The sequence below is a fragment of the Salvia splendens genome, chromosome 7, assembly GCF_004379255.2.
Source record: "Salvia splendens isolate huo1 chromosome 7, SspV2, whole genome shotgun sequence".
Taxonomy (NCBI): Eukaryota; Viridiplantae; Streptophyta; class Magnoliopsida; order Lamiales; family Lamiaceae; genus Salvia; species Salvia splendens.
In genome coordinates, this window is record NC_056038.1 from 6,006,107 (window position 1) to 6,020,834 (window position 14,728).

At 36.0% G+C, this 14,728-nt stretch overlaps 1 protein-coding gene across 1 annotated transcript; it reads right to left on the bottom strand.

Moving 5' to 3' along the window:
• Positions 1–1,380: 1,380 nt before the first annotated feature.
• LOC121741550 (structural maintenance of chromosomes protein 3-like) lies at positions 1,381–13,226 on the bottom strand. Its single transcript, XM_042134378.1, has 30 exons — positions 13,087–13,226; positions 12,713–12,800; positions 12,545–12,620; positions 12,389–12,427; positions 12,238–12,305; positions 12,073–12,144; positions 10,935–11,014; positions 10,699–10,777; positions 10,508–10,625; positions 10,267–10,442; positions 9,724–9,969; positions 9,499–9,620; positions 9,001–9,145; positions 8,188–8,360; positions 8,013–8,112; positions 7,200–7,336; positions 6,780–6,981; positions 6,358–6,445; positions 6,124–6,273; positions 5,561–5,712; positions 5,247–5,438; positions 4,978–5,161; positions 4,822–4,892; positions 4,533–4,684; positions 3,386–3,554; positions 3,150–3,296; positions 2,479–2,574; positions 2,048–2,222; positions 1,691–1,875; positions 1,381–1,608 (listed from the first exon to the last, which is right to left on the bottom strand). The coding sequence occupies exons 2-30, from the start codon at positions 12,725–12,727 to the stop codon at positions 1,606–1,608; spliced, it is 3,612 nt and encodes a 1,203-aa protein (XP_041990312.1). The 5' UTR covers positions 12,728–12,800; positions 13,087–13,226; the 3' UTR covers positions 1,381–1,605.
• Positions 13,227–14,728: the final 1,502 nt, after the last annotated feature.

The following is a 14,728-nucleotide window of genomic DNA, read 5'->3' on the forward strand; positions in this document are numbered from 1 at the left end:
ATAAATTTTATCGGGTTTCCGGGCCAGCCCATCGGGTTTTCGGGTCTGGCCCTAACGGGTTGCGAGTTAATCGGGTGCGGGCTAATCGGGCTGTAATTTTATCGGGCTGAAAATTTTCAGCCCTAACCTTATAAATTTGGCGGGCTATTCGGGTCAGCCCACGGGTTACGGGCTAAATTGACATCCCTAATTATGGGTATTGATTAGGGGTGTGCATTCGGGTTTCGGTTCAGTTTTTTACCCTAACCGAACCGAACTCAAAAAACCGAATTTCGCCTAAAACTAAAACCGAACCGAAACCGAAAACCGAAAAACTGAAAACCGAACTTAAAAACCCGAACTAAACCGAAAAACCGAAATTATATAAAAAACCAAAAAATCGAAAAACCTTAAACCGAAAACCGAATTAAAAAACCGAAAATCTGGAGAGAAAGAAAACAGTACAGAAACTTAGAAATTTTCAACCTACAAAACATAACATGATAAAAATGATAATATCCCTAATCCATCAAAGGCATCAACCAACAAATACAAATATGCAATCAATATTACACAATAAAATAAATAATAGTAACATATATATAATAAAATAAATAATTAAATAAATTCGGTTATTCGGTTTTTTTCGTTCGCCCGAACCGAAAAATCGAAAATTTTGTATTTTCAAAACCGAACCGAACCCAAAAACCGAAATAACCGAACCGAATTTTAAAATTTCGGTTTGGTTCGGTTCAGATATTCGGTTTCCGGTTTTTTTGCTCACCCCTAGTATTGATATGAAATTTGTTAGTATAAGAGTATTGTGACGTTTTTTTTCGTAAAAAATGCGAATTTAAGATAAATAAAAACCAAACAATTTGTAATGACGTGATTGATAATCTGGTATAATTTTAATATAATAAAAAAAGATTTGGTAATGAGTTTCAGATTGCAAGGTGAAAGATATTATGATTAAAAACCATGATTTCATATGTTTTTATCATTTGTCTAAATAAATAACATTTTGATCATATCCTTTTTTCTTAGTGATTTTTTTTAATGTTTGATGGTATTGTTTTCCTTTAAAATTGCAAATTTAATCATATAGTAAGGCAATGATTGAAAAAATATGTGACTGACTTGAGGTGCATGAATGCAATGGTCAAAATACGTTATGATTTTCATTTAAGCCAAATCTCGTGGTGAACAACAGGCACAAATATAAATCTCATGGTATATCGATATCGTATTCAATATTTCTTTATTTTCCTAGTACAGTAGTACTATATGGAGTGATAAATACCTAATCTTCAAATATGAGTAAAACCAATCACGACCTTCATAACACAACATACCATGAAGTTTTGAAAATAGAACGACAGAAATCGAACTAAACAGATCAATCCGAAAGAGAGAAATTCAAATCGAACTTTTCGAAAAAAGACAATATAAAAATCCACAGTAAATATAAAATACTCCCACATTTGACGAGAATAATCTGTATAAGAAATGGCTACAGTTTCATCACATAAAATAAATACATCGGCATCTACCTAGCACATGTTGTCAATTTACAACCCTTCTTCCTCGCTATTCTACGCTGCTTCTCATAAAAGTTTTCCCATATCACTGCAATTATTGGAACGCAATAATCAATCACTTCTCTATTTCTCCCATGTACATGATTTTCACAGTATAAAGAAAAGCTAACCTCGTTGTGGGACTGATCGTGGTCGATAAAATCCAGAGCATCTTCTTTGGTGATTACATTGACTCGGCTGACTCTGTTTTTGTGCGTCACACCATATATCTTGTCAGCAACTTTCACCAGTTCTTGACGAAAAGTTGTTGTAATAAACTGAGTGCTGGCCATGTCTGCAAGACGACGGACCATGTCTGCGACAAACAAGTTAAGGATCCACCAGTTGTAGCACAAGGGAAGTGGGAATAGGGAACAGGGTTTTGCATCATTTATCTAACTTTGTAAAACTATAATGCGAGCAGATAAAACGCTAAAAGCATTTGCAAATGAGGTACGAGAATAGAGCCAGAATATAAACAAGGATACTCCCGACTGCAGTTCGATACTGGGGATCAAGTGCTGCATCTATCTCATCAAAAAGGTAAAATGGTGCAGGATCACAACGCTGAATGGCAAAGATTAGTGCCAGAGCCACCACTGTTTTTTGACCCCCGGATAACTGTTTCATCGACTGAGTCTCCCCTTGTCCAGTAAAAGAAACCTACCACAAGAAGGGAAAGTAAAATAAACAATGTGGATGCAAAATAAGAACCAGAATAATGGCTTTAAAATGCACCCATCCTAAAAGCAAATTAAATCTTTTTTTAGACGGAAAAGCAAATTGATTCTTTGGTTTTTAAGTTTTGAAGTTCCCCCAGTCAGAGGACCACGGTTCATGTTCATGTAGCAGATAATAATGATAGTAATAGTAAAAAAGTTTTTTAAAAATAGCACATGACAAGAAATTAATAACAAACCTTCACTTTGACACCAATGTATTTCTCAACCCTGCCCTCAGTTTCCACTGAGCGAGGTTCGTCATCATCTAAATCATTATCAGCATCCTCCATATCCTGCAAACCATTATTTTAATAGGAACAATTTAACAATTCACACAGAAGAGCTCTTGGGAAAAAATAGCATTCTAGTAAAAGAAAGATGAGTAAAACACATATTTTATGTGCCTCCATTTAAGAACAGTCCGTCACATTTCACCGATTTTTTAAGGCTAAATTAGTGAAGTGAGCACATTGTACAACTGGATAAAACCAATTTGGTCAGCACTTATTTTTGCACTTGAACTCAATTGACCTAGCACTTTGGGATCTAACCCTTATTGTGTTAGTCATGGAAAGATGCAAATGATTTATTAAAGTTAAATAGATACAGAACATTTACAACTTCCACCAATGTAAAAAATGAAAAGCTAACCAATAATAGCTGTCACGGTTTATATGATAAATAAAACTTTATGCGGTCAAATTATTGTTTAGCTTTGCATATTACCTTCGGCTGTTAAATTCATTTTAAAATCTTAACATAGCACAATATGTACCGTGGCCTTTTATAATTTTAAGATATATAGGGAACATAACTTGACAAGTCAATACTATTAACAAATGTTATCTGTGATGATGAAATTACAAACCTTTTTCTTCATCATAACCAAAAATCCATGACCTCCTTGTACGAGTTCTGAAAATACTTCTCGAAAGTGTTTGGCTACACCTTTAAACGTACGCTCAATTGACTCATCCTTCCTCATATCCAAAACAGTTATGAGCTCTTTGATTTTCTATCAAAGATAAGTAAAAAGTCAAGAAATCCATCCACATGCTATAAAGACTTCAATGGACAATGTCATCATAATATGAATGACTTTACCTCATCACCAGCATCCAACTCAGCTTGTCTTTTCTGGAGCTCTTCTCTTTGCTCTGTGAAATTGACATACTGATCAAGCGCCTTTTTGTTAACATGGCTGAATTGTTTCAGTTGCTCATTACACTTATGAAGCAATTTATATAACTCCTTAACACTCTTTCGTTTGTACCTAGATTGGGCATCACATGAAATTATCATTAGAAAGAAGTCCAATGATGTAGGCCTAAATTCAGTTGAACAGAAGCACCTGTAGCACCAAAGATCAAGGATAAAAAAGAATTCTAGCAGATAACAGGAATCAACATATTAGCACCAGGCAAACGGATAAACAGAATATGGTCCATAAGGTCCATCCATTGTCATATGACTGTCACAGATATGAGGGCTTGCACTGTCACAGATATTGTTCCACCGATACTGGATCAGGATTCAGTCATCTTAGTGTTCGTTGAACATATAGTGAACTTTGTATAGACTATTAGTGATGTACAAAGGGAATTGGCGAGTGCTTATTTTTACAGAAACTCTTAGTTATTGCAGAAAGGAATTATATTTGGCTAATAACTGATGAATTAACATAGAACTTGTCGCAACAAATGCTAAAGATATTTAATGGGAAGTTCAGTTAAAGTACAAATATCATTGTCTCAAGCTCTCACCAAAACAAAAAGAGTAGCCTAACCTAAATTATTTGGTTTTGCCAAGCTCTCCACATTTCATTAAGAAAAATCATCAATAGTTAAATCAGTTCATAACAGATTATAACCAGCTGAGAAGTGTCTGGATAGTGTACAAGTACTTCAGATTAGATTATGAGTTCCGAATATGTTCAAGGAAGTTCTACATGATGTGTTCAAGTGATGAAACAAGAACGTGACCTCTTGATAGTTTTACATTTTTTAGAATCCCGGGGGGGGGGGCGTTATTTTGACTTTATGACAGAAGATATTTCTGACAACAACAACTACTATAGATATAGCATCATTGATAGGTTTTGACCCAAGCAGTTTTTATATTTTGACTATCTTACATGAAAGTTGCATGTGAAGCATAACTTCAAAAGCAATCTGCCAACAAGAGGTTATAAAGATCATGCAGTAGTATAAGTAATTGTAGTGAAAAGTTAGAATTTGGATATGAAGATTACGTTTCAAAAGCATCAGAAGATAGGGGACCCAATTCCCGGATTTTCTTTGAGTACTCCTCTTGCTTGGCCACATATATATTCTTCTTACTCAATAACTGTTCCAGTTCTTTCGCTTCATCCTGGAGAGTAGTTTGGTACTCATCTTCAAATCTCTACAAATGCAAGAATACAATTAGCATCTACAAAATACAAACTCGGAAAGAGAAAAAAGAATAGGCATGAATAGAGAGAAGGGCTAGGATGAGAGAACATTATACACATTATATAAAATGGTAACATCTGAATATACCTTTAGCTTATCCTTTTCAATTTTAATGTCTTCCATTTTCCTATTCTTCTCATCTATACTTTGAGTTACGCCTGCAGAAGATATGGCTGTGTTAAGATGCGGCAAAACGATGTGACCTCAAGTTGAAGTTTGAAAATGAAGAAAAGGAAGTTTTACTCTTTAGCTCCTGGATCAATTGATCAACTAATGAATTGGCGTCCATTAACTCCTGATTTTTCAACTCAGCTTCTGCTTGCAACACATCAGTGTCTGAAGAGAGCATTACAGCCTCCAACTCTTCCTTCCGCCTAACGAGATTGGTAGATAGATTCATCTCCAGCTCTGCTTTTCTTGTTTCAGTCTGTCAATGATGGACAATGCCAAATGTCATCAAGGGGGACCATCCAAAGCAAACATCAAGGGAAAAGCTTAAATTAATATTTAACCTCCATGCGGTTGCTCCTGCAGGTAATTAGCTGTTCCTTTAGATTAGTTATTTCAGGGTTCAAGCGAGAGAGTGACTCTTTTTCTTCTGGTGTCAAGTGATCAACAAGTTCAGTTCCCATTTCATCTCTCTTCATAGCAATATTAGCTCTATTCTGCTCTATTTGATTTAATACACTGGAAAGGAGCTTCTCCTGAAAAGAAAAAGACAACATGGAAACAATAAAACAATAATACTAAATTATAACAGTAAATATACAATTGAAGGATTTTCATATTTTAACATTGAGCTAATCATTTTCCAAGATTGACTCACTTTCTTCTCAAGTGACTTCAAGATGGAATGCTTTTGCTTCTCCGCATTCATTACATCCTGCTTCAGCTGTTCAAGTATAGATTTTTCATGAGCCATCTTGGCATCATTTTTTTGCTGCTCGGCCACTAGCTCATTGATTTTCTGGTCGGTAAGTGAGGCATGCTCAGTGAAAACAAAAGGCCAAAAGTTGAAGTAGAATATTTACTACACTGTAATCCTTAAACAAGAATGACTTTACCCTGCTGGAGAATTATTATACATGTTATATTGCATGAACAAGCGGTAGTTGGATTACATTACAGCACTTCATCACTTTTATGTAGTAGGAAATACCAGGCAAACAAGGTATGGGAAACCCATTTAAGATAAAGCTAGAGTCATAGAATGGCTTATAAACAAATATAAAGTCAAAAGTAGTTGTGAACCAGAAGCAAGAGGAGTTTTGATGTGTTACAGCATGAACAGGATATCATTCAAGCAAACAGATACAGAACAAAAATAAAGGCATACTATTAGATAAACCCAATTAATGAAAGCGAAGAGAAATTTTCTTCAAAGGATATGTTGGAGTTCCTCTCTGATTTTATTTAATTCATCCTCCTTTGTCTTAACGGACTTCATATTCTGTCTAATGGTGCTCATAAATTTCAGTTTGGAACGCCTATAGTCATAAAACCCACCAGTCATGCCACCCTTTTTGTTTACTTGATCACCTGCAGCAAGGGAGTGAGGTTAAGAATGTACACAAGATCCAAACAGAAAAGCCAAAATCAACCAAGATGGTGTACAATTACAACCTTCTAATGTGATGCAGTCCAAACCATCAGCACGGGCAACTCTTGAAGCAACGTCTAAGTCTCTGCAAATCACAGTCTTTGCGAACACCTATCAGTTTAACAAGGAAACACAACACATAAGTGCTGTCATCAATAGGCGAGCATATAAGAAGCAAATACCAGCAAATGCAACAGGCTACGGAAGATAAATGGCAGGCCTTCAGTAACAATGTATGTGATGTCTTAAGAACAAGCTATAAGAAGAAATATGATGAGTATTCATGGCAAGCAGTACCAATTTTATATATAATCAACTTATCATCATTCCAGTGACCCAAATGAACTTTACTCAAGTATCAGTTTGTATTTTTTTCAATAAATTCCATTTGACCCACTAACCATAGATTATCATGCAAGTAACAGAGACATTTCAAAAGCCAAACCTGACCAAAGGCTGCACGATATTTCTCTAAGAAATTCAATTTCTTTAATAGCGGTATCACATCAGAGCTCTGTGGATATGTGACGTGTGGAGCTTTCACCCTGTTCAGGGGTACAAATGTGACCCGACCACCTTTCTGTGCATTGAGGTGCCCAATTATTTTGGTTGATATATCATCATTTTCAACCACCACATGGAATAAGCTGTACAAAAAAAGGAATGCTAGAGTGTATGAAAACCAAAACTAGAGAAGACACTAAAACTTAGATGTCTGGCATAATAACAATGTAACTTAAGTTCTACTGTTGATTCATGATTGACAGAATTGAGCATATCAAAGCAAGAAAGGAAAACAAAAGGAGGAACTATGAATGGTTAATTTGACAGGAGACGTGTAAACTACTGTAAGAATTGTCGTCACCTGTTCCCAGCAGTAACTTCAACAGCTGTGAAATATTTTTCATCACACTCTAGCAACTCAATAACAGGGCCATATACTCCACCAATACCATGTTGGTCACATATTCTCCTCACAGAATTAAGTCCTCTTCTTATATCCTGCGAAAGCCAAGAGTCAAGTAATATTAACAATATAATAGCAGATTTTAGAAATCAGAATGAGAAAATTAGAAAAGAAGGAATCATAGGAAGCAAAGAGTAAAAACACAATGTTTGCTCCTCATTGTGTATAGTTTGCAGGAGATACCATGTCCATGATCATGCCTGAAGCTAAGTGAAAGCAAAGATAGGAGCACAACAAGACAACTTCATAAAAAAAATCTCAGACTATTAGTTAGCATCAACAGAGCTAAGGAAGATTTAAAGGTGTGCATAATTAGTTTGTGCATTGAACCTTAACAAAATAGTTTACTAAATCTGTGGAAAAAAGAAAAGCCTTCTTTTATCTCTTCAGATAATCTCAATTTCATACATATCATTTTCTCATTATAGACTTGTGAGTCCCCATCAAGCAGCCAATCGATCCATCCCACAAGTATAATGGATCTAGACAAAGAGATTAAAGGCTTAACTTAAGTTCAATTTCTGGCCAAATCTGATAGGAACAAGAGTATAGTCCACCACAGATAAGCATTTAGAAAGCCAGAAACTATTGAGTCATCATCTCCAACCATATGGCTACCGTGAAGAGAGAATGATGGGAAATCCAACCAGTAGTGACCATAAAATGATATTATTTAGTTGCATGAATTGTTAACACCCATAAAGCACTCACACCAGCAGTTGCATGATCAAGGCTTTTCTCTGCTTTAAGAACATCCGACTTGAGCCTTTCAATTTCAGCAGCTTGCTCACTTTCTCTTCCCCACAATGTCCTAAATACCAATAAAAGGTTTTAGATTCCACATCAGTTAACCTTAATACTGAAATGAATAAAACAAAATTCATACTTCCGCTCATCATGCAGTTTGTCTCTCTCCACTTTATACTGGTTGTAGCTTTGTCTGTATCCAGAAATTAAAGATTCTAACTTTGCTGCATCATCTTTCCGCCCCTTTATGTAGTCATCCTGCGCTCTGATCTCTTTGTTGAGCTGCTCAATTTCATCTCTAAGCTTTTTCTCCTGACAAAAGCAAAACACAAGAATTAATCTCATTTAATTTACTTCACACGAACCATGTCTGGATAAGATATACACTCAATGGAAGTAAAAGGGTTGTTTCATCCACATGGATCAGTAAGTGTTGCAACACTGAACATGCAAGAAAGAAAGTAATGAGAATGGGAAGGCAGATCTAACTGCCTAATACAATGATGAGAGAAAAAATTATATTGAGGACTAAAACCAAGGGTTCGATGTAAAAGGCACTTGGCGACGAGTCATGCATCCACCAGTTAAACTGATATCCCCACCATCACAGCATTGAAGCTAAGAATAAAAACATGCAAGAATAACTGGAAATGCTTCTTTTTCATGACAGTGATGACACTACTCTCAGTAACTAATAAATAGTTTGACATAGAAAAGCAGCTACTCAGTGTCAACTGTCTACTAAAAATTGCAGAGTACATTGCTCAACAGCAACCACCACCACCACCCCCAAACAAAATAAACCAATACCTAAGGAGCATACGATCACATTTTTCCCAAGGTACGACATCATGTCCTTATGCCAAATAATAATATACTTCGAACAAATTCTACAGTAAATGTTAGTAACTTGTTCAATCTGAATCACTAATTTGTTATCAAGGACTCATACCTGTACAAGGTTAGAGGACAAAACTTGCTCATAGTCCTTGATTTCTTTTTGTAGCCACCGGTCGCGATCTGCTTTACTAGCAAACTGTGTTGCACGTCCTTGTTTCTGATATAGAATGCTAAGCTGCTTTTCACGCTCCATAATCCTGCCATGCCGAAATCCAAAAATTATTATTCTTCGCATTAAAGGGTTGAGCCTCTAGGCTATGTGTATGTGAACTAAGAGTCAAAAAGGTAGGGTGATGTGGAGGATATAGAAAAGGTGATTGACATTAACTATGTGGATTAACCACCCTCAATAAAAAAAATATGCCTCGCTTAAGACCATGTAGATTGACTTGTTGCCTTCTGGTTATTCAAAAGGTCCTTGATAGTCCAAAGGGAAATTTATAGGAAGAACATGATATGACTTGATTGCATGATGCTCGATCATAAGATTTACTACATAGAAAACGAAGATACAAGAATCTACAGGCTCCATCAGGGAACCAAATAATACCCTCTAGTCAAATGCTCCTCCTCCCTGATCTGCGAATCATGTAACTTCTTGACTCTAGCCAGCTCAGCATTGGATTCCAAAATTTCTCTATCCAAAAGATCTAGTTGTATCACAGCATCCTCCTGGAATACAAAATCCATACAACAGTTCAAAGGCTTTCACTCAGAAATTACGCACATCCTCTAAAATGTCAAAAATTTATGCAGAAGCCACTAGTCAAAGCACCTTAGCTCTAATATTTCCTCTAATCTTATCATCATAGTCTTTGTAATCAAGCTCAAGTTTTGCACGCTTTTTTATAGCTTCTTTCTTTTGTTTCTCTACTGCTTCTTTCTCTCTGCTCAAAATCTGGGCTTCTTTGCTCAGATCTTTAAGCTGCTTGTCTAACTCCTTGCACTTCTCATGGACATCTGAAACACTATTGTACATAGTGGCAGATTTTTCAGAAACTCTGTACCGATCCTCGTCTATCTGAAATAGTTGGCAATGGTACAGTCAGATGCTTATAAAATACTACTATGCAAAAAATGCCACAGCGAGACACTAGATGGCATGATATTACAAAAAGAAATCATTTTTTACGAAAGCCACAAGTTTATTTATACATAGAAATGATAGAATTATAGATATATTATCACATAATGAAATAACTTTAGTGATACTTGACGCAGAAGTGATTATAACTTGCAAATTAAATATTCCCAACAAAAGAATCATCAAGCAAAAAGGACCAAATAGGAAAACAGGTTCCAAGTATAAGTATTATACCTTCGCCAATTGCTGTTTCGCATCATGGAGTTCTTTGTCATAAATAGTGTACTCCAGAGACTTCCTCTGCCGGTCAAGCTGCTGATACTTTTTCAGTTCCTCTTTCTCTTCATCAAGCTCACGAAGTCGGTCATCCAGGTATTGAACAACTTGAATAATTTGCTTCCTCTTGTTACCTGTAACAGACATATGTTAGATTCCAAAGTAAAATGGGTAGAAAAAATAATTCATGGGCACTTGCCAGTATCCTGCATGATTTTCAAGCTTTCACGACGTCGCTCTTCATATACCCTAGTCCCTCCAATTTCCTTCAGCAGATCCAATCGCTCAGAATCCTTCATTAATGTTAATGATGCAATCTAAAGAGAAACATATGTCAGAAAGATGAGTGGGAAGGACAATAAGGAGAGACGAAGAAAACATTCCACATACCTTTCCCTGCTGCACAACATAATAAGGATTTGAACGAGAGAATCCGGCACTCTCCAGCAGATTCATGACTTCTGTCTTCCTGAAAACTCAAAGACCACCAATTGTCAATTGCCAAGAAGTGGGGTTTAAACAAGTCTTTGAGTAATTAGCAAGTAGTAAGTACCAAAATCAAGACTTGATAAATTAAAGACAAATAAAGAAAATCATTAAACTACATGACACAAGTTCATACATACGTGATATGTTTTCCATCCAAGAAATATTCGTCTTTCTTGACACCTATTGTTCTCCTCAGCCGGACTTCCTCTTTATCAACCTATCAAAGATACATGGTAAGACAGTAACTACAATCAGGTTTGGAGTTAGAATATGTTTCTGTACAGAATATAAACACAAAATAACACTGACATTAGCATTGAGCTACATAAAGCTACAAAAAGTTGTGGCTACTTTTGCATACAATTTACCCAACCACCATGCCTCAATACATCACAAGTGCAAAAAAAACCACAGTCGATCTTAAACTATTTACTCGTAGAATTCTCAAAATATTCTACCACTAGTCAAAACTAACGACTGAAGAAGTAATATTAGCTCAGTGGAAAATGTATTCTTAGTTCATCAAATAGTCGACAAAATGGGCCAACATGTCAATAATTTTAACATCAGAGTAACCCACCAAGTTTGTATGTAGCAGAAAGGCTGGATATATCATATTCTGGTGCATAAGGGTTAGGTTTCACATTAATGAAGTTATATATTTGAGACAATAGCTTGCTTTTCAGATGGTGTATTGAATATCTACCAGACAACCTTACTTTCCAGCAGCTAAGATCAATTCACTGTGTGCTTGACAATTATTTTCAACATTTTTATTTAACTTAAAAATCATTCCCATTTATTGCCACTGTCTATTTCTCTTTTCAACATATAAAGACAGAGGGAAATAGTCAGTAAACTGTAAACAATGATAAACACTAACTGGACCTGCAATACTGGAGAAAAATATATGCATTCAACTCTTACTACATTTCTGGCTTAACAGTTTCTGCAGATCAAGCTTAAATAAAGAAGGCTAAGCACCAGCACCATATTGGTTTACTATTTAGTAATGCAAAAATCACACAGGATTAAAAGTTATATGCCTAACAAGTGTTGGTAATTATGATACAATTGGCCAGAGCATAACTTAACAGGATAAAATTCTTAAACAGTGGATATGCCAAATCATCTGACAATGCATAGGAGTAGATGAAGCAACTTCCACTGTACATGTAAAAAGCATGTGACGTGATGTTCATAAATTAGCATTTCTAGTACTATAGAATATACAAAGTGGGAAAGTTGAAAAGTAAAAGTATCATCCAAATTTACAGGTATACGATTGTCTGAGTTGTCGAACACAATCTCCACAAATGCTGATAACACCTGGTGGCCTGCACCTTCCTGATAATCACAAAGCAAAGTGTTTGGTTCAAATTTCAGGGGTAAATAAGCAGGATCAGAGAAATAAGTAATGTATCCCAATATTTCACACACATGGAGCAATGCTTGTCTTTCTTCATTACGCAAGTTATGGAATAGGTCACTTATCACAAAGCGAATTGCTGTAAATAAAATGAGATTTATCAGTAAAATTAACCCCTAAAAGGAGAAAAATAACATCTTAAAATATTTCTGATCGGCATACCGTGGAAGAAGTTGGATTTACCAGATCCATTAGCACCAACTGCAGACATGCGTAAAACATAAATTATCTAATCTGGTAAAACACTCCCCAAACAAGATCCATGGGTGAAATAATACAACTACAAAAATAAGTATGTAGAAGGAAAAACGTATATACCAACACAGTTCACTTTGGGACTGAATGTTTCAGTTGAAATCTGTTCCCTGTAACTCTTAAACCCTTCTATTACAACCTGCAAATGAAGATACGTACGAAACTAAGAAATGAGTAAGCATATTCTGAAAGGAATCAGGAACCAATCAAATAAAAATGCCGATATTTCACCTGCTTTATATACATGACAAAATTCAGTACAGTTTGAAACTACTCTCCAGATTGAACGATAAGAGCGAAAATGTTTAAATCCGGCGCCCTGAACAAAAACAAGCGTTTACTTAGTTAAGCCCAAATTACAAGTGAAACTAAGCAACTAGGCGTTTTGGAGTGAGAGATAAACTATATCCAGTCAGGAAGATTAATGACAGACTGAAACAGTCAGTAAATACAGTCAAATGGGAAATATCACAACAGAAACAAAAAATTCATGAAGTCAATCAGAAAATGTAGTCGTCTAGGGTTCAGAACGAAATTGGGGCAAAGTTGAGTGAATTTTTATCAATTTTTTTGCGATGCTAACAAATTTACTCAGCGGGACTCACCAGTGAGCGGTTGAAGGCGGTGGCAATGAGCTCTTTGTGAGGTCTTGCCAGTGAGCAGAGTAGGTGCGAGAGAGGAGAGAGAAAATGGGAGAGATGGAAGATGATGAAAATGGAGGGAATTGACACGGGTATTTTTTTTATAATCTGTTTTGTGAAGAAAAATACCTCCGGCATTATTAGTTGTACTCCTACAGAAATTGGTGGTTGCTTTCTCATCTTAAATTTTGGGACCCAAATACTAATTTCAAACAATCCCTTGCGCCTAAACAAACTAAAAAGTCAAATCAAAACGCACATTAATTTATACCCTAACTCAGAAGCTCTAAATTAAATTTACAATAATCATGACTATGTTATTAATTTTGTATATAAATGCATATTTTTTGTTTGCCATAATTGTTTTAGCTGTGGTTGTAGTTTTTTTATGGACAAAGTTGTATAATTGCTTTAATGAGAAGATTATTGAAATCTACTAAATTCAATAGTAGCATTCGAAGTTTGGTATATACATTTGAATGGGCATATCTACACATCACATTTTTATTATGATTATTCTATTTTTATTTTATTTTTTTGTATTTGATTGTTGTAGATATGATGCGATGTTATTAATAGCTCTAAAATTAAAATAATAAGTATATTGTTAACTGATATTTATACTAATTCACACATTAATATATAAGCGTTAATATAATAACAACAATATTTATGAACTTTAATGCATAATATTAATTTCATTTTTTACCGGGTATTTTTCCGTTTTAATAATAAGAAAGATTCCACTTCCTCACTGTCAACGCTATTTGTTTAACTTTCGCTCAAGGTTAATCTAATTCTTCAACGTTTACCGCCGAAAGGAATGGTGGAGGCAAACTCAGAGTTAGGGGTGTCGAAACGGGTACCCGCGGGTACCCGTACCCGGAGAACCGAGTACCCTTACCCGTTTGTAGCCAAAATCTTTGTCCCGTTACCCAACCCGCACAGTGACGGGTACCCGCCTTGTCAGGTACGGGTATCCCGTACCCGACAGGCGGGTACCCCTACCCGACCCGTTTAAAATATATTCATCACGTTGGCTTTATATCTTAATATGGTCACACAATCTGACCAATAGGTTGCATGAAAAGTATGCAATATTTTGTAAACATAGAACAAAATATTGTTTCAGTTTTTATAATTTCCAACGCAGTTTCTTAGGAATTGGGGCAACAATCCAGAAGTTATTGACTTGAGCCCTTACCTTCTTCGCGGCAAGGGTCGGCGGCTGATGTGGGTGGTGGCGGGCGGCGGGTGCGGGTGGCGGCGCGGGTGTGAAGAGCAGACAATTTAGGGTAATGGACAAAAGACTTCAGAGTTAATCCTAAAACGTGTATTAATTAAAATTACGGTAATGGACAAAAGATTTAAACGGATATTAATTAAAAAATTTAATACAATATTTATATTTAAACGGGTATATAAGCGGGTATCGGGAAAACCTGAAACTCAATGCCCGTACCCGAACCCGTTCCCGCTTATGTCGGGTAGCGGGTACCCGAAACCCGATGGGTAACGGGTCGGGTGTGCTGGTACCCAATACCCGCTACCTGTTTCGACACCCTTACTCAGAGTTACGAAGATAAAACAAATTTAAATTAAAAAT